This window comes from Neoarius graeffei, chromosome 4 (genome assembly GCF_027579695.1).
Source record: "Neoarius graeffei isolate fNeoGra1 chromosome 4, fNeoGra1.pri, whole genome shotgun sequence".
NCBI classification, from domain to species: domain Eukaryota; kingdom Metazoa; phylum Chordata; class Actinopteri; order Siluriformes; family Ariidae; genus Neoarius; species Neoarius graeffei.
In genome coordinates, this window is record NC_083572.1 from 59,241,725 (window position 1) to 59,269,093 (window position 27,369).

Consider the following 27,369-nt stretch of genomic DNA (forward strand, 5'->3'; position numbering starts at 1 on the left):
GCGAGGATTAACCGCCGCCTTTACTATAGATTTGTCCCCTCTGAAATGTATGTGGACCGACACCAACGGGTAGCAGTGAACATCCCCGTGCACACACAACACCTTCACCCCTTGTGCTCCCCCCAATGCCTCGTCTTGCACCAGGCTTTGGCGGATCGAGGTCTGGTTGCAACCCGAATCCACCAACGCCTGATAGGTCGCCCCTTGTACACTTACCGGTATGCGATATGCTCCGGCCTGATCGAGGGCAGCCTCTGGCGCGTCGGGGATCCGCACCACCGCCCCCACCTCCATCGCGGCACACTGTTGCTGCAGGTGGCCCGGTTCCCCGCAGCGCCAGCAAACCGGCCCGGGCCTCCCCTCTGCAGCTGTGGATTGAGGGTCACTCACCTGAGGGGGGGGAGAGACAGACACAGAAGGGAGAAACGGGAGGGCACCACGGGTGCGGCGGGCCGGCTGGGGTGGGGCCGGCCCCCGCCTCCGTGGTGGGGGAATGGGGCGAGGACGGGACACGGGAGGAGGGGGAAGAGAGAGAGAGAGAGAAGAGGAGAGAGAAGATGACATCCGTTGTCCTGCCGCCGGGACAGCCGCCAGATGATCCTCCGGCAGTCCTACGGCCTGATCCAGCGACGCCGGGCGGTGGCACTGGACCCACTCCGCGGTTCCGGCGGGTAGGCGGGCGATGAACTGCTCCAGCGCCACCTGGTCGATGATCCCCTCGGCGTCGCGATCTTCGGCCCTCAGCCACCGCCAGCAGGCGTCCCGGAGCTGCTGGCCGAACGCGAACGGGCTGCCGACTTCCTCCATTCGCAGCGCGCGGAAGAGCTGGCGCTGCTGCTCCGGCGTGCGCCCCACGCGCTGGAGGACAGCCCGGCGAAGGTCGGCGTAGGCCAGCCGGTGGTCGGCGGGGAGCTCTCTGCGCCTCTCCCGTCAGGAGGGGGAGGAGGCGCGCCACGCGCTGCTCCATCGGCCACCCCGAGGCTTCGGCGACCTGTTCGAACAACGCGATGAACGCCTCGGGGTCGTCCTGCGGGCCCATCTTAGTCAAGGTGATGGGAGATGGGCCCGCGGCCGGGGCGCTGGTGGACCCCGCCGACGCGAGGAGGCGCCGGAACGCCTCACGGTCTTCCTGTTGAGCCAGCACCAGGGCTGCAGGACAGGTGCTCCACGATCCCGGGTTTCGGCACCACTGTAGCGAAAATCGCGTGTGGGTGGAGCACAGAGGACGGCAGGACAGAGATCAGGTTTAACTATCGGCTTTATTGCCACACTTTTCAGGTTGACAATAATGTTCAAATAGCGAGAGAGACGCACACACACAGCGTCTCGTCCGGGGATGATCTCCTCTGCTCTCGCTCTCCCTCCTTAAATAGGGCGGTTTACTGGGGAGAACACACAAAACACAGGTTAATGACACTCAGGTGAAGCGATTCTGCCACTTACCTTCCCCAACTCCGCCCTCCTGTCACAGACCGGTGCTTGACCACGCCCCCGCTGCCACAAATACTTTACTCTCCAGTGTGATAACAGACAGGGCTGTCCTTTATTATCTCCTTTACTCTTTGCTATTGAGCCCTTTCCATAGCCTTACACTGCCATCCATAGATCTCAGGAGTCTTTAGAGGGGATGCTGAACAAAAAGTATCACTGTACGTCGATGATCTGCTCATTTTTTAAAATCTAAAACCTCAGCTTGTCACTGCCACATGTATTATCCACACTGGAGACCTTTGGATTAATTTCAGGTTACAAACTCCATCCATCCATTATCTGTAGCCACTTATCCTGTACAGGGTCGCAGGCAAGCTGGAGCCTATCCCAGCTGACTATGGGCAAGAGGCGGGGTACACCCTGGACAAGTCGCCAGGTCATCACAGGGCTGACACAGAGACAAAGAACCATTCACACCTACGGTCAGTTTAGAGCCACCTGCATGTCTTTGGACTGTGGGGGAAACCAGAGCACCCAGAGGAAACCCACACAGACATGGGGAGAACATGCAGACTCCATACAGAAAGGCCCTCATCAGCCACTGGTCTCAAACCCAGGACCTTCTTACTGTGAGGCGACAGTGCTAACCACTATACCACTGTGCCACCCCAGGCTACAAACTCAATTGTGACAAAAGTGAGCTCTTTCCTCTAAATGCAGCTGCTCATAGCTCTCCACTACACAAACTACCATTTAAAATAGTATTTGATAAATTCAAATATCTATGTGTTCAGGTTACAAATTCCTTTGAAAATCTTTTTAGGGCAAACTTTGAGCCTCTCTTTATTAGAACCAAACAAGCTCTAAAGCGCTGGTCGCTATTTCCTTTATCTCTAGCTGGACGTGTTAACTCAATTAAAATGAACATTCTCCCCAGATTTTCATATCTCTTTTAAGGTATACCAGTTTACTTAACAAAATCATTTTTTCTGTAGATTAGAGGGGGTAATATCTGAGTTCCTTTGGCAAGGACGGGCTCCAAGGCTTTGTAAAGCATACTTACAAAGACCAAAGACCCTAGGAGGACTTGTGCTCCCCAACTTTCAATACTACTACTACTGGGGTACAAATCTATGTGTGTTACATCATTGGTTACAAGTTGACAATTCAAACGATACTGCAGCCTGACTGAAGATTGAATCAGTCTCTTTTAAACCATCCTTCCTCCCAGCACTCTTATATTCTTCAGGAAACTCTCCTACAATACACTAAAAATATATTAGTTAAATCTACCCTCAGAGGGTGGCATGGTGGTGTAATGGTTAGTACTGTCGCCTCACAGTAAGTAGGAGCTTGTAGAAGTGACCTTTTGTTTATTTCCAGAGCTATCCTTTGCTGTCACATTTGTGATCATCGTTGTCTTAACATGGGGGTTCCTTTTTAAGGAGACATCTCTTCAAGAGTGTCTAAAATGTTCGTATGTCACATGCACCGTGCTACACTCTGTTTTCTTATTGCTCATTTTACAGCATTTGTAAGCTTTATTCTATAAAACCTGTTTTTAACTCAGATGTGCATGTAAAATAAAGTTCTGCATCAGATTGCATTTCTCCAGGTGAGCTTTATCTCATGTAAAGTAGCTCACTGAGTTGTTTTTATTGAACAATGCAAATTTTTTTAATTAAAGGTAGGGAACATACATGATGGAAACCAGCCTTAAATACTTAGTGTGTTTTGTATGTCTGCTAGAGTACCAGTCAAAAGTTTGGACACCCCACTCATTGATAGGTTTTTCTGTATTTTGACTATTTTCTACATTGTAGAACAATACTGAAAACATCAAAACTATTAAATAACATATGGAACATAGATGGAATTATGTGGTAAGAATGTTTTAAAAATATTCCATATTTTAGGTTCTTCAAAGTAGCCAGTGTTTACCTTGATGATGCTTTGCACACTATTGGCATTATCTTAACCAACTTTATGAGGTCGTCACCTGGAATGCTTTTCAGTTAACAGGTGTGCTTTGTCAAAAGTTAATTAGTGCAATTTCTTGCCTTCTTAATACATTTGAGATCAAACAGTAAATAATAAAAATACAGTAAATAAACCTATTCCATAACTGTAGTAATCCATATTATGTCAAGAACCGCTCAGCTAAGTAAAGAGAAACGACATTCACCATTACTTCAAGACATGAATTACTCTCCAAGTAATGTTCGGGAATCAGACACAGTCACAGCATTTAAATCTAGGCTGAAAACATATCTGTTTAGTCAAGCCTTTTGTTAATGGTGTTTATGAGGTAAAGGTGTAGATCTGGAGTGTCCTCAGACATAGAGTGTTTTGGTAAACTGGGATGTATGGATGCTGTCAGTCCCCACTCGCTTGCTCACTCGAGTTTGTTGACAGTGTAGTGGCTGGCTGCTTTATGTCCTGGGGCTCCCTCATGCCTGTGTTACCTTCTCACTCTCCCCTTTTAGTTATGCTGTCATAGTTAGCTGCCGGAGTCCCTGCTTGTACTCATTGCAATATGTATACTGTTCCTACTTATTCAGGTGACATTGGGCATACCTAACAATGTGTGTTTTCTCTCCCCCTCTCTCTCTCTCTCTCCCCCTCCCCCCAAGTCTGTCCCTCTGAGTTACATGGAGTCAACAGGAAATCTTTTGGTGGAGAGGGTGGAGACCTCGACTGGCTATCGTAGCCTGCAGGGAATCGGCCATCAGACATTCTATCGCATGTCCCAGACCCAGTGAAATGTAACTGAATTGTCTTGGCCAGCCCTAAGAGTCCCATCTGCATCTGCCTGCACTCACTCTGATCTATAACTCCAACTATCTCATTGCTGAGGAGTGTGCTCCCATCACCCAATCAAGCATCCAGCCAGAGCAGAGTCATGATATTTTTTAACCATATTAACATGCCATTGTTGTGTATTATGCCTCATGTCAGGACTCTCGTCTCTGCGAGCCTACCACACAGACTTAATACAACCCCGATTCCAAAAAAGTTGGGACAAAGTACAAATTGTAAATAAAAACGGAATGCAATAATTTACAAATCTCAAAAACTGATATAGTATTCACAATAGAACACAGACAACATATCAAATGTTGAATGTAAGACATTTTGAAATTTCATGCCAAATATTGGCTCATTTGAGATTTCATGACAGCAACACATCTCAAAAAAGTTGGGACAGGGGCAATAAGAGGCTGGAAAAGTTAAAGGTACAAAAAAGGAACAGCTGGAGGACCAAATTGCAACTCATTAGGTCAATTGGCCATAGGTCATTAACATGACTGGGTATAAAAAGAGCATCTTGGAGTGGCAGCGGCTCTCAGAAGTAAAGATGGGAAGAGGATCACCAATCCCCCTAATTCTGCACCGACAAATAGTGGAGCAATATCAGAAAGGAGTTCAACAGTGTAAAATTGCAAAGAGTTTGAACATATCATCATCTACAGTGCATAATATCATCAAAAGATTCAGAGAATCTGGAAGAATCTCTGTGCGTAAGGGTCAAGGCCGGAAAACCATACCGGGTGCCCATGATCTTCGGGCCCTTAGATGGCACTGCATCACATACAGGCATGCTTCTGTATTGGAAATCACAAAATGGGCTCAGGAGTATTTTCAAAGAACATTATCTGTGAACACAATTCACTGTGCCATCCGCCGTTGCCAGCTAAAACTCTATAGTTCAAAGAAGAAGCCGTATCTAAACATGATCCAGAAGCGCAGACGTCTTCTCCGGGCCAAGGCTCATTTAAAATGGACTGTGGCAAAGTGGAAAACTGTTCTGTGGTCAGACGAATCAAAATTTGAAGTTCTTTATGGAAATCAGGGACGCCATGTCATTTGGACTAAAGAGGAGAAGGACAACCCAAGTTGTTATCAGCGCTCAGTTCAGAAGCCTGCATCTCTGATGGTATGGGGTTGCATTAGTGCATGTGGCATGGGCAGCTTACACATCTGGAAAGACACCATCAATGCTGAAAGGTATATCCAGGTTCTAGAGCAACATATGCTCCCATCCAGACGACGTCTCTTTCAGGGAAGACCTTGCATTTTCCAACATGACAATGCCAAACCACATACTGCATCAATTACAGCATCATGGCTGCATAGAAGAAGGGTCTGGGTACTGAACTGGCCAGCCTGCAGTCCAGATCTTTCACCCATCGAAAACATTTGGCGCATCATAAAACGGAAGATACGACAAAAAAGACCTAAGACAGTTGAGCAACTAGAATCCTACATTAGACAAGAATGGGTTAACATTCCTATCCCTAAACTTGAGCAACTTGTCTCCTCAGTCCCCAGACGTTTACAGACTGTTGTAAAGAGAAAAGGGGATGTCTCACAGTGGTAAACATGGCCTTGTCCCAACTTTTTTGAGATGTGTTATTGTCATGAAATTTAAAGTCACCTAATTTTCTCTTTAAATGATACATTTTCTCAGTTTAAACATTTGATATGTCATCTATGTTCTATTCTGAATAAAATATGGAATTTTGAAACTTCCACATCATTGCATTCTGTTTTTATTTACAATTTGTACTTTGTCCCAACTTTTTGGAATCGGGGTGTGGCAGCGGGGGCGTGGTCAAGCGCCGGTCTGTGACAGGAGGGTGGAGCCGGGGAAGGTGAGTGGCAGAATCGCGACACCTGAGGATAATTAACCTGTGTTTGTGTGTGTGTTTTCCCAGTAACCGCTCCCTATTTAAGGAGGCAGAGAGAGAGGAGAGGGAGCGCAACCCGGGACCAGACGACTGTGTGTGTGAATGAATAAACGTATAGTTAAGATTTTGAGACTGAAAAGTTATCAGAATAAATCACCTTGTCTGCCTCCAAACGCTGTCCTGCCGTCCTCTGTGCTCCACCCACACTCTATACGCGCTACAGTGGTGCTGAAACCTGGGAACAGGTGGAACACCAACACAGCAGCCCCATGGAATCCTCCCCGTTCACGGACTTGGTCCACGCCCTCGCCACGGCTCAGCAGAGCCAGCACCAGGCACTTGTCACGCTCCGAAAGGAGCAGGAGCGCCGCTTCGAAGCCCTGGTGCTGGCCCAGCAGGAAGATCGAGAGGCGTTCCGGCGTCTCCTCGCGTCGGCGGGGTCCACCAGCGCCCCGGCCGCGGGCCCGTCTCCCCTCACCGTGACCAAGATGGGCCCGCAGGACGACCCCGAGGCTTCCATCACATTGTTCGAACAGGTCGCCGAAGCCTCGGGGTGGCCGATGGAGCAGCGCGCGGCGCGCCTCCTCCCCCTCCTGACGGGAGAGGCGCAGCTGGCCGCGCTACAGCTCCCCGCCGATCGCAGGCTGGCCTACGCCGACCTTCGCCGGGCTGTCCTCCAGCGCGTGGGGCGCACGCCGGAGCAGCAGCGCCAGCGCTTCCGCGCGCTGCGGATGGAGGAAGTCGGCAGCCCGTTCGCGTTCGGCCAGCAGCTCCGGGACGCCTGCTGGCGGTGGCTGAGGGCCGAAGATCGCGACGCCGAGGGAATCCTCGACCAGGTGGCGCTGGAACAGTTCATCGCCCGCTTACCAGCTGGAACCGCGGAGTGGGTCCAGTGCCACCGCCCGGCGTCGCTGGATCAGGCCGTGGGACTGGCGGAGGATCATCTGGCGGCTGTTCCTGCAGCAGGACAGCGGACGGCAGCATCTTCTTTCTCCTCTTCTCTCTCTCTTTCTCCCCCCCCTCCTCCCGTGTCCCGTCCTCGCCCCATTCCCCCACCGCGGAGGCGGGGGCCGGCTCCACCTCAGCCGGCCCGCCGCACCCGTGGTGCCCTCCCGTTTCTCCCTTCTGTGTCTGTCTCTCCCCCCCCTCAGGTGAGTGAGCCCCAGAACACAGCTGCAGAGGGAAGGCCCGGGCCGGTTTGCTGGCGCTGCGGGGATCCGGGCCACCTGCAGCAACAGTGTGCAGCGATGGAAGTGGGGGCGGTGGTGCGGATCCCCGACGCGCCAGAGGCTGCCCTCGATCGGGCCGGAGCGTATCGCATACCGGTAAGTGTACAAGGGGCTACATATCAGGCGTTGGTGGATTCAGGTTGCAATCAGACCTCAATCCGCCAAAGCCTGGTGCAAGGCGAGGCATTGGGGGGAGCACAAGGGGTGAAGGTGTTGTGTGTGCACGGGGATATTCACAGCTACCCGTTGGTGTTGGTCCACATACATTTCAGAGGGGAGAAATCGATAGTGAAGGCGGCGGTTAATCCTCGCCTTACCCACTCTTTGATCTTGGGGACTGATTGGCCGGGATTTCGGGGTTTAATGGCACGCCTAATAAAGAGTGGGTCCTGCCGGTTAACAGGGGAGGGTCCCGGTGTCGCTTTGGCTGGAGCTGCGGTCGCAGAGCCGTCTACGTCATCTCCGCGACAGAGTGAGGAGCCACCGGCCCCTCCTCTTTCTATTGGGGAATCCCTCGCGGATTTCCCACTGGAACAATCGCGAGACGAGACTCTGCGACACGCGTTTGACCAAGTGAGAGTAATCGATGGTCAGACGCTCCCGCCGGGCGCCACCCCGTCCTTCCCCTATTTTGCCATTTTGAAGGATAGGTTATACCGAGTGACGCAGGACACTCAGACGAAAGAGCGAGTCACCCAATTGCTAATTCCAAAGAGCCGCCGGGAATTGGTATTTCAGGCGGCTCACTTTAATCCCATGGCTGGACACCTCGGGCAAGATAAGACACTCGCCCGGATAATGGCCCGGTTCTATTGGCCGGGGATTCGCGGCGACGTCCGTAAGTGGTGTACGGCGTGCCGCGAATGCCAGTTAGTAAATCCAGCGGCCATTCCAAAAGCGCCCTTGCGCCCCCTACCATTAATCGAGACCCCGTTCGAAAGGATTGGGATGGATCTCGTCGGGCCATTAGATCGGTCAACACGAGGGTACCGCTTTATATTGGTTCTGGTGGACTATGCAACGCGATACCCGGAAGCGGTGCCTCTTCGCAATATCTCAGCACGCAGTATTGCGGAGGCCCTCTTCCACGTTATCTCCCGGGTTGGAATCCCGAAAGAGATTCTGACTGACCAGGGCACCTCGTTTATGTCACGAACACTGAGCGAACTGTATGGGCTACTGGGTATTAAGCCGATCCGCACCAGCGTTTATCACCCACAGACGGACGGTTTAGTTGAACGGTTCAACCGCACCCTCAAGAATATTATCAAAAAATTCGTAAGTGAGGACGCACGTAACTGGGATAAGTGGCTCGAACCCTTGTTGTTTGCAGTGCGAGAGGTCCCCCAAGCCTCCACGGGGTTCTCCCCGTTTGAATTATTATATGGGCGTAAGCCGCGCGGCATCTTAGATGTACTGCGGGAAAATTGGGAGGAGGGACCTTCACCGAGCAAAAACGAAATTCAGTACGTTATGGATCTGCGCGCAAAACTCCACACTCTCACCCACCTAACTCAGGAGAATTTGCGGCAGGCCCAGGAACGGCAAGCCCGCCTGTACAACAAGGGCACGCGCCTTAGAGAGTTCACTCCGGGAGATAAGGTACTCGTCCTGTTGCCCACGTCGAGCTCCAAATTAATCGCCAAGTGGCAAGGGCCCTTTGAGGTCACACGGCGAGTCGGGGACGTCGACTATGAGGTTAGGCGAACGGACAGGGGGGGGGGCACTACAGATCTACCACCTCAATCTGCTGAAACTTTGGAACGAGGAGGTCCCCGTGGCGTTGGTGTCGGTAGTTCCGGAGAAGGCGGAGCTGGGGCCGGAGGTCCAAAAAGGGTCATTGGCATCGCGTACCTCTCCGGTCCCCTGTGGAGACCACCTCTCCCCGACCCAACTCACGGAGGTCGCCCAGTTGCAGGCCGAGTTTTCGGATGTGTTCTCGCCCCTGCCCGGTCGCACTAACCTCATAGAACACCACATAGAGACGCCCCCGGGGGTGGTAGTGCGGAGCCGTCCTTATAGATTACCCGAACACAAAAAAAAGGTGGTTCGGGAAGAACTTCAGGCCATGCTCGAAATGGGCATCGTCGAGGAGTCCCACAGTGACTGGAGCAGCCCGGTGGTCTTGGTTCCCAAGGCCGACGGCTCGGTCCGGTTCTGTGTGGACTATAGAAAAGTCAACGCGGTGTCTAAATTTGATGCGTACCCAATGCCTCGTATTGATGAGCTGCTCGATCGACTAGGCACGGCTCGCTTTTACTCGACACTGGATTTGACGAAGGGATATTGGCAGATCCCCTTGACTCCATTATCCCGGGAAAAAACGGCCTTTTCCACACCGTTCGGCTTACACCAGTTCGTCACACTTCCTTTTGGGCTGTTTGGGGCGCCCGCTACGTTTCAGCGGCTGATGGACAGGGTCCTCCGGCCCCACGCCACCTATGCCGCCGCTTACCTAGATGATATCATCATTTATAGTAATGATTGGCAGCGGCACCTACAACACCTGAGGGCCGTCCTTAGGTCGCTGAGGCGGGCGGGACTCACTGCCAACCCGAAGAAGTGTGCGATTGGGCGGGTGGAAGTACGGTATCTGGGCTTCCACTTGGGCAACGGGCAGGTGCGTCCCCAAATTAATAAGACGGCAGCGATTGCGGCCTGCCCGAGGCCCAAGACCAAAAAGGGGGTGAGGCAGTTCCTGGGGCTGGCTGGCTACTATCGTAGGTTTATACCTAATTATTCGGACGTCACCAGCCCGCTGACTGACCTCACTAAAAAGGGGGCGCCAGATCCGGTCCAGTGGACGGAGCAGTGCCAGCGGGCTTTCTCTGAGGTAAAGGCTGCACTGTGTGGGGGGCCACTTTTACACTCCCCTGACTTCTCTCTCCCTTTTGTGTTGCAGACCGATGCGTCGGACAGAGGGCTGGGGGCCGTTTTGTCCCAGCAGGTGGAGGGGGAGGACCGCCCAGTCCTGTATATCAGCCGGAAGCTGTCGGTGCGTGAGGGGCGCTACAGCACCATTGAAAAAGAGTGCCTGGCGATTAAGTGGGCGGTCCTCGCCCTCCGTTACTACCTGCTGGGGCGCTCTTTCACTCTCTGTTCGGACCACGCGCCCCTCCAGTGGCTCCACCGCATGAAGGATGCCAACGCGCGGATCACCCGTTGGTATCTGGCACTCCAACCCTTCAACTTCAAGGTGGTCCACAGGCCGGGGGCGCAGATGGTCGTGGCGGACTTCCTCTCCCGTCGAGGGGGGGGGGAGTCGGCTGCCGGCCGGACGAGCGCCCGGCCTGAGTCGGGCGGTGGGGGTATGTGGCAGCGGGGGGCGTGGTCAAGCGCCGGTCTGTGACAGGAGGGTGGAGCCGGGGAAGGTGAGTGGCAGAATCGCGACACCTGAGGATAATTAACCTGTGTTTGTGTGTGTGTTTTCCCAGTAACCGCTCCCTATTTAAGGAGGCAGAGAGAGAGGAGAGGGAGCGCAACCCGGGACCAGACGACTGTGTGTGTGAATGAATAAACGTATAGTTAAGATTTTGAGACTGAAAAGTTATCAGAATAAATCACCTTGTCTGCCTCCAAACGCTGTCCTGCCGTCCTCTGTGCTCCACCCACACTCTATACGCGCTACACGGGGTTGTACTTGTGTTATTTTTAGACTTTGACACCTGTTGCCTACACTTATTCAAGTGACATTGGGCATACCTAACAACCTGTGTTTTCTCTCCCTCTCCCCCCCCCCCCCCCCAAATCTGTCCCTCTGAGTTACATGTCGGTCCTGGGATCGAGATGCTGACCTCTTCTGCTCCTCGGACCTGCTTGATCCATCCAGGTGCCCTGTGTCTGGTTGGAGTCTCATCGCATCGTTCCTGTGGAGGATGGCCCCATGAGGACAGTTGAAAGTCACACCTGGAGGACGCTATGGACTCTTACAGTAATGCTTTTATGGCTGAGGACTACAGTTGACTTGCTAACTTTAGGACTGCAGTTGTCATGGACAGTTTTGCACTCAAGTTTCCATCAATGAAGAGTTACAACATCAACGAAACTGTCTTCATGTTAAAACTGTTAATGTTATAGTCATGCTGTCTGTTGTTGCCCAAATGAGGATGGGTTCCCTTTTGAGTCTGGTTCCTCTCGAGGTTTCTTCCTCATGTCGTCTGAGGGAGTTTTTCCTTGCCACCGTCGCCACAGGCTTGCTCATTGGGGATAGATTAGGGATAAAATTGGCTCATGTTTTAAGTCGTTCAAATTCTGTAAAGCTGCTTTGTGACGTTTATTGTTAAAAGCGCTATACAAATAAACTTGACTTGACTTGACTTGACATGAAGTGAATTTTAATTATAAAAATAAAGAAAAACCATTGAATTAGGTGTGTCCAAACTTTTGGCTGGTACTGTAAATGTTACCCAACATTCTGTTTAGCTTTGTTGGTGCCTTATCCAGGTTGCTGTCCTCTTAAAGTATGCCCTGCAGGCCACTACCCCTTCTTTCTATGCAGTGGGGCAGCCAATGTAGTTGGGCCAAAGATCTGCTTTAACAACAGAATGTCTCATCTCATCTCATTATCTCTAGCCGCTTTATCCTGTTCTACAGGGTCGCAGGCAAGCTGGAGCCTATCCCAGCTGACTACGGGCGAAAGGCGGGGTACACCCTGGACAAGTCACCAGGTCATCGCAGGGCTGACACATAGACACAGACAACCATTCACAGTCACATTCACACCTACGGTCAATTTAGAGTCACCAGTTAACCTAACCTGCATGTCTTTGGACTGTGGGGGAAACCGGAGCACCCAGAGGAAACCCACGCGGACATGGGGAGAACATGCAAACTCCACACAGAAAGGCCCTCGCCGGCCACGGGGCTCGAACCCGGACCTTCTTGCTGTGAGGCAACAGCGCTAACCACTACACCACCGTGCCGCCCACAACAGAATGTATGTACTAGAATTTGAAATTCATTAATGACAAATGTTGTATGGTAGTGAACTATAATGTATATGTACAGTTAAGCGCAAAAGTTTTCATCACCTTAGAATAAAATGAAGACAACAATTTAATTTATATCAGCGTGTTTAAGTTTAATATGTATGGCAAGACAGTGATAGTGATTACAGTTTCACTTAAAAGTACAGTATATAGTACCCTGAAATGGAAACTCAATATGAAGATGAATATTGCTTGTTTTCACATGTTTTTCCATTATAAGTGCTTGTGCATCTGCTGAACAGTGTTTGAATAGAATTTGGTTTAATGTCTAACCCAACAACAACCCCCCCCCACTTTAAAACAATAGTGTTTCCAGAAATTACCCCCCACCACACACACACACACACACACACACACACACACACGAATAGTTCTCTTTTGAAATGTGTCATGACATCAAATTTAAGCATATCAGAATGAGATTTTTCCTGCCCCTTTTGAAGTGACTCTACAAAAATAAAATAAAATGTATATAATGTAATGTAGGCGGCACGGTGGTGTAGTGGTTAGCGCTGTCGCCTCACAGCAAGAAGGTCCTGGGTTCGAGCCCCGGGGCCGGCGAGGGCCTTTCTGTGTGGAGTTTGCATGTTCTCCCCGTGTCCGCGTGGGTTTCCTCCGGGTGCTCCGGTTTCCCCCACAGTCCAAAGACATGCAGGTTAGGTTGACTGGTGACTCTAAATTGACCGTAGGTGTGAATGTGAGTGTGAATGGTTGTCTGTGTCTATGTGTCAGCCCTGTGATGACCTGGCGACTTGTCCAGGGTGTACCCCGCCTTTCGCCCGTAGTCAGCTGGGATAGGCTCCAGCTTGCCTGCGACCCTGTAGAAGGATAAAGCGGCTAGAGATAATGAGATGAGATGAGATAATGTAATGTAATAAAGTATTTATATGTTCTCAGAAGGGGCGGCACGGTGGTGTAGTGGTTAGCGCTGTCGCCTCACAGCAAGAAGGTCAGGGTTCGAGCCCCGTGGCCGGTGAGGGCCTTTCTGTGCGGAGTTTGCATGTTCTCCCCGTGTCCGTGTGGGTTTCCTCCGGGTGCTCCGGTTTCCCCCACAGTCCAAAGACATGCAGGTTAGGTTAACTGGTGACTCTAAATTGACCGTAGGTGTGAATGTGAGTGTGAATGGTTGTCTGTGTCTATGTGTCAGCCCTGTGATGACCTGGCGACTTGTCCAGGGTGTACCCCGCCTTTCGCCCGTAGTCAGCTGGGATAGGCTCCAGCTCGCCTGCGACCCTGTAGAACAGGATAAAGCGGCTACAGATAATGAGATGAGATGAGATGTTCTCAGAATATTTTTGGGGAATAAAACACCTAAAAATTGCTTAATTTATAAATAGTCAGAGTTCTCGTGGCTGTTTAGATGTAATGCAAATTTTCTCCAACTCTGCCAAATTAAATGGAGGTCTCAGCATTGAATTGGCAATTCAAACACACACACACACACACACAAAAAAAAGCCATTCCTTTGTAGTTTCTGGCTTGTGCTTTGGCTCATTCTCCTGGTAGAAAACATATTTTCACCATAAGTCCAGAATGCAGATATCTAGCTGACTGGAACAGGTTGTCCTCAATGATTTGCATATACAGTATTTGGCTCCATCCATTTTGCTTTCCAGTTCCATCAAAACTTTTTTTTTTTTCCTAACATGGTCTTTCTCAGAAGTGGCTTCCTTCTGGTCACTCTCCTGTAGAGGCCAGATCGCTGAAGAGCTGGTGGTGATATTGTTGAGGTCTGCACATGTTCTTCTATATCAGCCAGTGAGCTCTCTGACCACATTAGTGTTGTAGCTGGACTCTTGGGCACTTTTCTGCTGTTTTAGCAGTGAAAACTCCTATAATCAGTCATATTGTTATTGCTATTGCACTTATTGTGCAAGCATACAATTGGACACAAGTGAATTTGAAATTAACGCAGGTGTACCTGATGTAACATATTTAGTGTGAGCTCCAGAAAATTAAAACACTAGTCCTAATTTAGATTGTGAATACCTGCTAATTTCGATTTTAGACTTTTGTTTTTTAATAATAAAAATAGAGGTAGATCTCCAACACACACAGAAAGATCAGAGATACAAATCTTTGTGCTCAACTATAAGTCTCTTTTCCGTTTCTTTTTCCAGTATTATGTCAGGAGGGCAAAACCATATTGGATGGGGTGTGAACACTGTGATAGTGGATGGTGAGTTTATTTTAAGGTGATATGACAACTGTGTTTCACTCTGCTTGAAGATGCGTGCCAGAATTGGTCAGTTTCTTGTATAAATCTAAGTAGGTGTACTAAGATGACTATTCAAAGTAATTTTCTTCAACAACAACAACAATAAAACTTTATTCATGAAGCAGTAAATAAAGTACATAAAGAAATAAAACAAAATCTAAAATCACATCCACTTTATATATTTCAGATTTTGGAAAAAGAAGCGAAAGATACTAATTTTATATGAGTCCATTTTTTTCTGACATTTTGTATTAGACTGGTACCAAAATTCAAAAAAGTGCTTATTTAAGGAGTTAAAGGCATTTTTGAGACAAAGTCGGCAAACAGTCTTATTTTGTCAATTTGGGTGTGCCGAATTCAAATCTGCAATATGCCGAGCTCTATCTGACCTCTAGAGGTCATTGAACTTTGGGCCTGTAAACGTCTCAGCTGAACCCAGTTTCTCAGCTTTCTAAGGAATGAAATGTACTAAAATGATTAATGAAGTTAGCAAATGGCCTTGTTTGTTAAATGTTTGGGTGCTGAATTCATTTTTCATTTGTAAAACGACATATGACCTCTGATAACCTCAAGGTCATTAAACTTGGCCTATAGGCCTATGCATTTAACGGCATTTTTAAACTGACTTTACTCCCCCAAAAAGAATATGAACAGACAAAAAACAAATAGAAAGGAACAAATACAACATTAAATGCCAGTCCATGTACGTGACTTACTTTTCACAATGAGAATGCCTAGGTGATCACCTTACATAACATTGCATTACATTTAGTGGTTATTGTTTATACAAAGCTACTGAAAAAAGGACAGATTCAGCAGCATACAAAATGTGGGGGCATACAGGGTATACAGGTTAATCAGGGTTAGTATATATGAGAGTTTTTTTCTTTGTTGTTTGTTTTTTGTAAAGGCTTTACCCCGTTTAAAACAAAACAAAACAAACCCAAACATTTAACAAACAAGGCCATTTGCTAACTTCATTAATCATTTTAGTACATTTCATTCCTTAGAAAGCTGAGAAACTGGGTTCAGCTGAGACGTTTACAGGCCCAAAGTTCAATGACCTCTAGAGGTCAACAGAGGTCAGATAGAGCTCGGCATATTGCAGATTTGAATTCGGCACACCCAAATTGACAAAACGCCTTTTCTTTTCCAGTGAATGGCATTTCTATACCTAAAAAGATAAAAACAAAAAACATTAAACATAAAATTTTGACCTGTTTCCACACATGCTGTTAAAAGTTGAGGTCAATTGAAAGTTATTAGATTGTGAAATGATATCAAAAATTTTTTGAAACACCCTGTATAATACATATCAAATAATTAATACACATTACTCTATTTGTATTTCTATACCTTTTAGCTACTCTGCCTATAGCACTATTATTTCTCTACTGTTGCTTGACTTTCTAAAGATGATACAAAAAAGAAATATAGTTTTAGTAGCCTCATATGAAGACCCTGCAGTACAGTGAGTACTAAATTAAATATGACCCCTGTGACACCGTCCACTACATCCAGATGAACAATAATACGTGAGGAAAATAGGTATCAAATGAATGTGTTTTCAATAAGATTATCCTTGCGGTTTTTCCCACTCTGTGCTGTAGGTTGACTGATGAGGTCAGAGAGTTGTTTGCTGGAATGGGCAGCAGTATGGTCTACTCTGTGAAGTACAGGGACAGCTGGGTGTTTGCAGGGGCAGGTGGGCGAAATAAGGAGAGTCCATTTGAGAAGGTGTGAAGCTCCAAAGACCAAATGTTTGAGGCATTTTTGTAATTCAGTAATGTTCTACAGTAATATTACACTCATAATGTAAGTGAATACACAGGCGATGTTTTAAGGCCATAGAGTGTTTTGCTTGCAGCAGAAATGGGAATGAGATATTAAGAAAATTCACATGAGATTACTGTGCATGCTGTTAAAATTGCCTGTGTGCACTGCCCAAAGGTGTTGCCAGTGTAGGAAGCATATTTGCAACATGCTGAGCAAATTAATTATTGGACTGGTTATAATTTACTGATTAAAACATGTTGTTTCTTAAGACTTGTAACAAATGTTTTACAGATGGCAAGTAATGTGTGTTTAAAAATTTATCCCAAAAAGTTTGAAATCTTCCTTTAAACATGCGGCTCATTGTGAATGATAAGAAGACAAACGCCTATGGAGATTGGCCAGAGATGGGGGAGCTTAGTGGCTGCTTTCCCAGAAAGGTTTGATCAGCACTAAATGAGCTTGCTGCACCAGCCACCTGGAGACCATTAAAACACAGAACATTGCAACTATGGGATGTAAATCCTGACATTTTTAACTGTTTCAGTATTTACATATGGATGCCTGGATGTATTAGCCATACAGTGACCTTAATTTGTATCGTAAATAAATCCAAACAAATACGCACTTTCACACAAAGGTGCCAGCATTTTTGTGTTCTCATTCTTACAAATGTCATAATATCTCATTTTAATTGTATACTTGGATCATCTTCCCAACCTGCAGAGCTCTAGTTCTGCCCTGTTTTTCTTGCTCACTTGCGTGAAAGCACATCCATCCATTATCTGTAGCCGCTTATCCTGTCCTAAAGGGTCGCAGGCAAGCTGGAGCCTATCCCAGTTAACTATGGGCGAAAGGCGGGGTACACCCTGGACAAGTCACCAGGTCATTGCAGGGCTGACACATAGACACGGACAACCGTTCACACTCACATTCACACCTGTGGTCAATTTAGAGCCATCAATTAGCCTAACCTGCACGTCTTTGGACTGTGGGGGAAACCAGAACACCCGGAGGAAACCCACGCGCACGTGGACACAGGGAGAACATGCAAACTCCACACAGAAAGGCCCTCGTCAGCCACTGGGCTCGAACCCAGGACCTTCTTACTGTGAGGCAACAGTGCTAACCACACCACCGTGCCACCTGCGTGAAAGCACAGTCATGATTCAGTAGCTGTTTCTGGCCTCTGTTCTCCTTCGGGTGTGTTGTGTTTCCTGTGCCCCATCTTCCTCATAGCAGCTGCAAAAGGGAACCCCTGAACCCCCAGACCCATCTTCGAGGCAGAGGAGTGTACTATGGCTAACATGAAAAGAAGGTAAGAATTGTTCTCATTTATTTCTTAATGAGGTCTAGGAAAGCATTTCATAATTTGTTATATACACCAACAATTTGCAGATTATGACAATTTACAAACTGTTCATCAATGATACAACTTTTGAGTACAGAGGGCTCAGCATTGTTGCTATAGGAACTGTGCATCAAAAAATGTTCCACAAAATGATCATTCCTACAGAAAATATTTACTGGAGATATTTATCTATCATATATATATATATGAGAGACAGTAGTATTCTACTGGGAAATACACCACTCATATTTTTTATACAAACTACATCTTGATGGTAACTGTGACATATTTTTCGATATGTCACTCCTGAGGAAATTGATGAAATAGTAGTCTCAGGTACAATTTGTGTTATAAGGAAATTAGCAGCTAAGTTGTCCTGAGCATCTTGCAGAACCAGCCACAGTTCTTATGGAGTCTGTGATTGTTGCACTCACTTCTTATTTTTCCAGCAGAACCCAACAGCTTTCATCATGTCTTTTGTTTGAAAAGTTGTCTCTGATGTAATATACTGTTTTCTTTAAAAAATTTTTGGTAACATTTAATTTTGTCCTAGAAAACTAATGTTTGGAAATCTAAAATATGTTTGTACTGACTCAATAATGTAGAAGTCATAAAATAAAAATCTATAACAAAGTTTGTAATAAAAAAAAATAGGGTGCCAAAAATTTTTTTGCACAGTTGCAATTGGAAGTTTGCATACATGGACATGAATGTCATGGCAGTATTAGGCTTATAATGATTTATTTGATGTGTTCTTTTTGTGGCGGAATAATTATACAAAAAAATGAATTTGGTGCACAACTTTTAATTTCTTCTGGGTTTTTGAACTCAGCACAGGGTCTTGAATTTAAACTTGAATTGGACTTGCATTTTATTACTTGTGAATCTCTCTCTATCTCGCTCTCTCTCATTCACACACACACAAAAAAATGCATATACATGTCTTTGCTACCTCTGCAAGTTTTCTCTCCACACACTTGGATGCCATCCTCTATCGCAAATTTTACTTTCATATTTGAAAATTTCATATTTCAGGAATGGCTGAAGAGGCAAATACATAACCATTACATTAATGTCATTTGCATTAATGTAATGTGAGATACTTATTGTGATAAAAGCTTCCATTATGAGAAGAAAATGATCTGGAGAAAACTGCCACTTGGATATAAACATTTACTGCATCACGGATTACGCCTGCGGCAATTCACAAATTTATGTAAAAAAATTTCTGAAACTTTTTCCAATTCCATTAGAGAAGTTGGAGCGATGCTGTTGTTTCTATTCTCTGTTCCATATGTTATCCACAAGCACACTATAGCCTTCAGCATGTGCATTCAGGATGTGCTCAACCTGTTATCAGACCAGGTACTGCCACTCATTTGATTTTAATATTAGAATATTCATGAACTAGAGAGGACTGGAATCTGCTTAGAAAGCTGATCTCTTTACTGTCAAAAATATACAGTATATTGTGCATGTTCCTGTCAAATGGTATGATGTAACCACTCTTTCTGAGACTCAGTTTCTGACTTAGGCTCTGCATTTGGCTCTGATCAGTTGTGAGATAGAGGGGAACATTTGGACCAGAACCACCTGCTGTTGCAGTAGACAGATGAGGGCTATTATGAAGAGCTCATTAAGCTGGAAAAAAAAAATCTCATAAAGGCCTCCAGGAGCCACTGGGAGTCGTGTAGCAAAGGACTCCCTTAAAACAAACACCGATCTGTAACACTGTCCAATAATGGTGTTGATTTCTATTACTCTGTGCTGTAACAAGTACTTTCGAAAGTAGGTGGGTTACTTTTCAAGATTGCCACACAGTTGCTAAACATAACTTTTGCAACCTGCTCAAGATGTGGATGGAGGTAAAAAAAAAGTGCCATTTTTCAAAGCGCGCTGTTCACACACCAAACAAAAACTGTGATGCTCCTACTTTTTTTGACCTGACCATCACATCCATCTGTGGTTCTTCCCCAAACTGTTGCCATAAAGGTGGAAGCACACAATTTGTATAGAATGTCTTTGTGTGCTGTAGCATTACAATTGCCCTTCACTGGAACTAAAGGGCCCAAACCTGTTCCAGCATGACAGTGCCCCTGTGTACAAAGCAAGGCCTATAAAGACCATAAAAAAACCAAAGGATTCTTAAAATTGATGACAGCAGCTTTACTGAAAGCCTAGAGCATCCCCTAATGGATAGACTATTCTATACACAACTCTCTACTTGCGCCAGATAATAGGCGAGATTGGTGGTGATGACCACAAAATAATTTGTTTAATTGGCTGGCAGAACCACTATTAAGCTGAAAAAGTCCTTCTTCCAGTATCGCACCTTAAATAGTTCAAAATGCTTTAAATGCATGCCATGTGCATGTGAAAATAAATGTATATATGAAAATGCATAGTCAGTAGGACTTTATCTTTTTATTTTAGCCTAGATTTATTCATGAACCGAGTAAGCTTTGCATTTTTCTTGAACCACCTCATTTCCATCTCATTTTCACTCATGGACACTAACAACCACTGAAGATTAGCAATTGAGAAATGAAATTTGACTAATATGTTCTTTTGTAGACCTCACTGTTCACTATAAACATATTCCTGCTGTTCATGGATGATAGATGAGATATGCTTGTTGTTAGATGTTATGTTTGAAACACAGGAAAAAACGTTCTATTGAATTCAAAAGAATTTGGTTGGTATGTATGATAAATGTTGGTTTGGCTTTGTTAAACATACTATAGAGCTGATAAGATTCCCAAACCTTGCACCTTTTAGAAAGCTGAAATACAGTGAATAAAGTCATTAATGCTCTGGATTTCTGAGATGACGACGGCAAAGCAATGAGAATGGGGTGACCACATATCACTACTATTTTTGTAACTCTTTCTAGGAAGACGTTGTTAACAAATAAGGGGAAGCTTAATCTCTAGTAGCTACCAGAGTAGCATCGAGCAAACTGCATTTCTAAATTATGTCTCTTCTTTGAAATTGTAATTATGTAAATTTTATTTTTGGCCAAACTAACATTTAAATTTAACTTAAGTTACAGTTTAAAGCTAGACAGCCTTTTGATTTCATAAAATCGGTGAAATTTAGTTCCCTCTGAAATTTGGTCATTGTGATATGTTTATTTCTGTAATATCTCACAAAATATCAGGCCATTCTGTGGCTAGGAAGTTATTTAATTTGAAGGGATTCCCTAGCAAATAATGTGCATGAAATCACTCGCTTCGCGCAGTCAAGCAGACAGAGGAAGTCCATGTGCGCATACGCAGGTTTACCTTCTTCTTCTTCTTCTTTTGGGTCTTACAGCAGCTGGCATCCAGTGTTGCATTACTGCCATCTACAGGTTTACCTTTGATCGTGCACTGACAGTGACATCATTCTGTCACTAAACAAACAGCTGATCACACCGAGGTGCTCGCTGACCGCCACTATTTATTAGTTTGGTCCTGCGTTTCCTTCGCAACATAATGTCTTTTTTTTTCTCGCTTTCCATTACTGTAGTCAGTCTTCGACGTTTCATTTTCACACTCACGTCCTCCATTTTTCTTTCCTGTTTCAAATTTGTATCCCAAAATGCCTTGTGCGAACGGGGAAAGCCCACCACATGATGCATGACATAGTATCTTGAATTGGGTCATGTTGAAGCAGGAAAAAATAGCAGAGAATTTAGGGCCACGTGGCCCTAAAGTCATTAACTGTTTGTGGCAGCGGGGGCGTGGTCAAGCGCCGGTCTGTGACAGGAGGGCGGAGTCAGGGAAGGTAAGTGGCAGAATCACTACACCTGAGAGCAATTAACCTGTGTTTGTGTGTCTTCCCAGTGACCGCGCCCTATATGAGGAGGGAGAGCGAGAGCGGAAGGGGCTCATCCCTGAACCAGACGCCGGTTGTGTGTGTGTCTGTGTTAGAGCGATTATTGTTGTACTGAAAAGTGTGGCAATAAAGCCTAGTGTTAAACCTGATTTCTGTCCTGCCGTCCTCTGTGCTCCACCCACACATAGGGAACTCTACACTGTTCTATTTTAAAAAATGAATAAAATTGGAAGTTTGTGATTTGAATTCAGTAGCTTTCAGTCCACTAAATAAAAACGATTGGGTGTCGCGGAAAATTATTTTTATGACCTACACTTGAAAAATCTGAAAGGCCTTTAAATTATATGACACAAAACCAGAGCGAACAATAAATTATTGTAATTTTGTAAATAGATTTTCTTATAAATACAGACCAAATAATCTTTATATATTTTTGTGTTGGAGCCCCACATTTTAACACTGAGAACTCATACCAGTATCTCATCTCATTATCTGTAGCCGCTTTATCCTGTTCTACAGGGTCGCAGGCAAGCTGGAGCCTATCCCAGCTGACTACGGGCGAAAGGCGGGGTACACCCTGGACAAGTCGCCAGGTCATCACAGGGCTGACACATAGACACAGACAACCATTCACACTCACATTCACACCTACGGTCAATTTAGAGTCACCAGTTAACCTAACCTGCATGTCTTTGGACTGTGGGGGAAACCGGAGCACCCGGAGGAAACCCACGTGGACACGGGGAGAACATGCAAACTCCACACAGAAAGGCCCTCGCCGGCCACGGGGCTCAAACCTGGACCTTCTTGCTGTGAGGCGACAGCACTAACCACTACACCACTGTGCCACTCATACCAGTATATGCCACTTACAGTCGTGCTTGAAAGTTTGTGAACCCTTTAGAATTGTCTATATTTCTGCATAAATATGACCTAAAACATCGCTTGAATTGAGTCCTGGGTTTCAGCTAAGACGACTGCATTTGCTGTTAAAAAGGATAAACCAACATGAAAACCAGAGAGCTGGCTATGGGAGAAAAGCAAGCCATTTTGAAGATGAGGATAGAAGGAAAATCAATCAGAGCCATTGCACAGCATTGGCCACAGCCAATAAAACAATTTGGAATGGCCTGAAAAAAGAAAGAACCATTTGGTATACTAATAATCAGACATCCAACAAGTCGGCCAAGAAAAACAACAGCAGTTTCTGATAGAAATATTGTGAGCTATGCGTGGGGGGAACAAAACAAAAAAAAACAACAGTCATTGACAACAACCTCCACAGGGCAGGGGAGAAGGTATCACCATCCAACATTTGAAGAAGACATTGAAAGCAGAAATATGGAGGTCATATTATGAGATGCAAACCACTAATGTGCAGTTAATGCAGCTATTGACACCTTCTGTAAGTTGGTAGATAGGGATATTGAGTCCATGTATTTGTCTGCATCTGTTACATCGAAGAGGCATAATTGTACTAAAGAACAATTAAGCTCGCTGTCATCCCTGTCTAAGAACAATAATGTCATATTTAAGAGTGCTGATAAAGGAGGGGGTCTAGTCAGCATGAATCGTTCTGATTATGAACAAGAAGTACTTAGACAATTGTCGGATGCTGACTCTTACAAAAAGTTACATAATAATCCCACAGCATCTTATAAGAGGGAAATTGATATTTTCCTTAATGATGCATTCGAGAAGGGTTATCTTAGTACACAAGAAAGAAAATTTCTTTCCTCAGACAACCCAATCTCATCTCATCTCATTATCTCTAGCCGCTTTATCCTTCTACAGGGTCGCAGGCAAGCTGGAGCCTATCCCAGCTGACTACGGGCGAAAGGCGGGGTACACCCTGGACAAGTCGCCAGGTCATCACAGGGCTGACACATAGACACAGACAACCATTCACACTCACATTCACACCTACGGTCAATTTAGAGTCACCAGTTAACCTAACCTGCATGTCTTTGGACTGTGGGGGAAACCGGAGCACCCGGAGGAAACCCACGCGGACACGGGGAGAACATGCAAACTCCACACAGAAAGGCCCTTGCCGGCCACGGGGCTCGAACCCGGACCTTCTTGCTGTGAGGCGACAGCGCTAACCACTACACCACCGTGCCGCCCCACAACCCAATCATTCCTGTTATTTATATATTACCTAAAGTACATAAACCCTTTAATACATTTCCCACAGGTCGTCCAATTGTGTCGAGCATAGGTTCACTAACTGAACCCCTCTCGAAGTTCGTTGATGCGCATTTTAGACCCCTTGTGGAAACTTTACCCTCCTATCTTAGAGACACTGGGGATTTCATTGAAACATTGACACAAGTTGATTTAGGGGACAGTGAAACATTTTTAATCACCATGGACGTTACTAGCCTTTATACTAATATCCCTCATGATATTGGTCTTGTGGCGTTGCAGTTTTTTTTAAATACTCGCCCTCAATGTTCCCCGCCAACTGATTTTCTAACTGAAATGGCGAAATTGGTTTTAACCAAGAATTATTTCTTGTTTAATAATGACTTTTTTCTTCAGGTGAGGGGGACAGCGATGGGCGCAACATTTGTCCCTGATTATGCTAATTTGTTTATGGGTTTCTTGGAACATAAACATGTACACACAAAGAACCCATTTATTGACAATATATTGATGTTTAAAGGCTATATTGATGATCTTTTTGTCATTTGGAAAGGCACAGAAGAACAATTAAAAGAATTCCACCGTTACATGAATAGCTTAGTGGACACTATTACATTTAGTCTGGAATATGATAAAAGTCAGATACATTTCCTTGATACTTGGGTTAAACGTAAAGATGGGAAACTTTTTACGACATTGTATAAAAAACCCACGGATAAAAACAGCTGTTTGCATGCCTCTAGTTTTCACCCTGAGCCCACCAAACGTGGGCTCCCCTATAGTCAATTTTAACGTGTAAGGCGGATTTGCCAGAAGGATGAGGATTTCCTGATAGAGGCAGACAAAATGTACGAACAGTTTATCCAGCGTGGTTATGCCACTGATGTCCTTGATTCTGCCCTGGGCCGGGTGAAATTTGAGGGCAATTCAGGTCACACTTGTTCAGGTGCAAAACCACCGCGCAAGGATCCTCCTCTCATCTGCTGCACCACGTACACACCCTTTAGTCATCAGATAAAAAACATTGTTAAACAACACTGGCATGTCCTTCAAACTGATAATGTATGTTCTGAATTTTTTTCCCAGCCGCCTCTTTTTACATATTCTAGGTCTCCGAACCTTAAAGATAGGCTGGTACATTCAGATACCACTGATCACTCCAAATGCCCGTGCGCACGACTGGATGACATTACTGTTTTTTTCCCCTGCCGTAATTGTGTGTCTTGCAATAATATTCATAAAACGGACTATTTTACCAGTTTCACAACAGGAAGACGCTATAACATTAGAAAATTTATAACATGTAATTCTATTAATGTGATCTACCTCCTAAGCTGTCCCTGTGGTTTACAATATGTGGGGTGCACCTCAGTGGCGGCTGGCTCATAGGGGGCGCTCGGGCGCCGCCCTCCCAGATGTGGAGGGGAAAAAAATATAAAATATATCGATATATATTTTTACAAATTTTATTATCAATGTCAGTTTTACTTAATAGTGTGTGCCTACATGCGATCTGAATTATTTAAACAACATTTCCACCAACTGACTCCCATTCAATGGTGAATTTCCACCGACAGACGCGTATCATTTCTCTTCTTGGGCGCTCGGCAAAGCGCCCCAGAAGTGCAGCGGAATAGCCAATCATGTATGGTTGCTCGGGAAAAATCATAAATATTTGGCCAATCAGCATCGCCGAATTTAATGGTTTTGGGGCGCTGGAAATTTCGCCCCTGCTACAGAAAATGCACCTCTCTCTCTCTCTCTCTCTCTCTCTCTGTCTTTGATGTTCAAAACTAGACTTTTGGTTCATATTGGACAATAATCACAGCTTTCTTGTCATAGTTTGTATTCACAACAAGAGTGTCAACACTGTTTCGCTCCCCCTCTCACTGTCTCGTTTCACAGAAATACACCTAGCTCAGAACACACACACACACACACACACACCTCATTTCATAGTCACTCTCTCACACAGAAATCTTACACTCACTTTAGAATCAGACACACACACACACACACACACACACACACACACACACACCACCTCACTCAGTCCCACACTCACATTAGAAACCTTGCTCCCTCTCTCTCACTCACTCATTCACACAATCTCTCACACACACACACACAGTTGATTTGTATAGATTCAGCTGAAATCATACCCTTGCTGTAAACTTCTCTCAAGAACTTGAGTATTGTATTGTATTTGAAACCGTTCCAAAGCATAAATGGAGCCTAATATAGCTGTAAATTGTTAATTTACTTTATCTGTGAAACTGCTGATTTTGAGAAGGAAATTAAATTATTATTGTGGAATTGTCATTTTCTGACTGTTCATTTGAATGCTTATACTGGACTAGGCAGGGAACTCTACTGGCACACACCAGCCCCACGAAGAATTTTTTTCACCAGCCGCCACTGGTGCACCCGCAAACAGTTGAGAATCCGTCTCAATGAGCATCGGAGCGCAATATATAGGGGGGATTCTAAATCGCCAGTTGCAAGACACTTCAATGAAGCTAAACATTTGGCTAATGATCTTAAGTTTGTTGGCATTGACAGAGTTCTCCCCAATCGTCGTAGTAGTTGTACTAGTCAGTTTTTACTGAGATGTGAGGCCAGATGGATTTTTTATTTAAAAACATTGCAACCAAATGGATTGAATGATGATTTTGACTTGACTTGTTTTCTATGAATAGTTTGTATAGTCTTACGCTTATTGTCCGATGGGTTTTTTTTTTATTATTATTTTTCTTTTCATGTGACATTTGTTGTAATTATGTATTATGTCATTGGTTGTATTATGGCAGGAACGGTGCTGATGATAGGATGTCTTTATCCATGCACCCTAACCTGTATTCAGGCTTGGTTATAGGCCTACTACCTGTCTTCTGTGTATGTGGCCTTGTCTATATAAGGGCATGTCTTTATTTTTAATTGTTTGCACTGAGGATGGTCTGATTGTGACCGAAACGTTTGTACTTTTCACTTTGGTCGCACTTTTTGTTTGTTTTAATATGTAATAAAAGTGCATTATTATATCGGCATCTAGGTGTGCGAGTTCCCTTTGTTTGTTTCTGAAAAAAGAAAGAACCATTTGGTGTACTAATAATCAGACATCAAACAAGTCGGCCAAGAAAAACAACAGCAGTTTCTGATAGAAATATTGTGAGCTATACGTGGGGGGAACAAAACAAAAAAACAAAAACAACAGTCATTGACAACAACCTCCACAGGGCAGGGGAGAAGGTATCACCATACAACATTTGAAGAAGACATTGAAAGCAGAAATATGGAGGTCATATTATGAGATGCAAACCACTAATGTGCAGTAAGAATCAGAAGGCTACATTGGAATTCACAAAGAAACAGAGATGAGCCACAAAAGTTCTGGAACCAAGATTAACCTCTACGAAAGTGATGGAAAGGCCAAAGTGTGGAGAAAGAAAGGAACTACTCATGATCCAAAACATATGAGCTCATCAGTCACACACAGTGGACTTAGTATCATGAGTTGGGCTGTGTAGCTGTTTCTGGAATGGACTCACTAATCTTTATTGATGATGTAACTCATGATGGTAGCAGCGGAATGAATTCAGAAGTCTACAGAAACATTTTGTCTGTCAATTTACAGCAAAATGCATCCAATCTAATTAGGAGGAACTTCATCATGCAGCAAGACGATGACCCAAAACACACTACCAACACAACAGAGGACTTC

At 45.4% G+C, this 27,369-nt stretch overlaps 1 protein-coding gene across 1 annotated transcript; it reads left to right on the forward strand.

Annotated features, from left to right (window-relative positions):
- The first annotated feature begins 3,630 nt into the window (after positions 1 to 3,630).
- si:dkeyp-67f1.2 (uncharacterized protein LOC556106 homolog) lies at positions 3,631 to 16,776 on the forward strand. Its single transcript, XM_060918442.1, has 6 exons — positions 3,631 to 3,646; positions 11,795 to 11,897; positions 14,460 to 14,534; positions 15,921 to 16,028; positions 16,168 to 16,294; positions 16,693 to 16,776. Exons 1-6 carry the CDS (start codon positions 3,631 to 3,633, stop codon positions 16,774 to 16,776), a joined length of 513 nt encoding a protein of 170 aa, XP_060774425.1.
- The last annotated feature ends 10,593 nt before the right edge of the window (positions 16,777 to 27,369 follow it).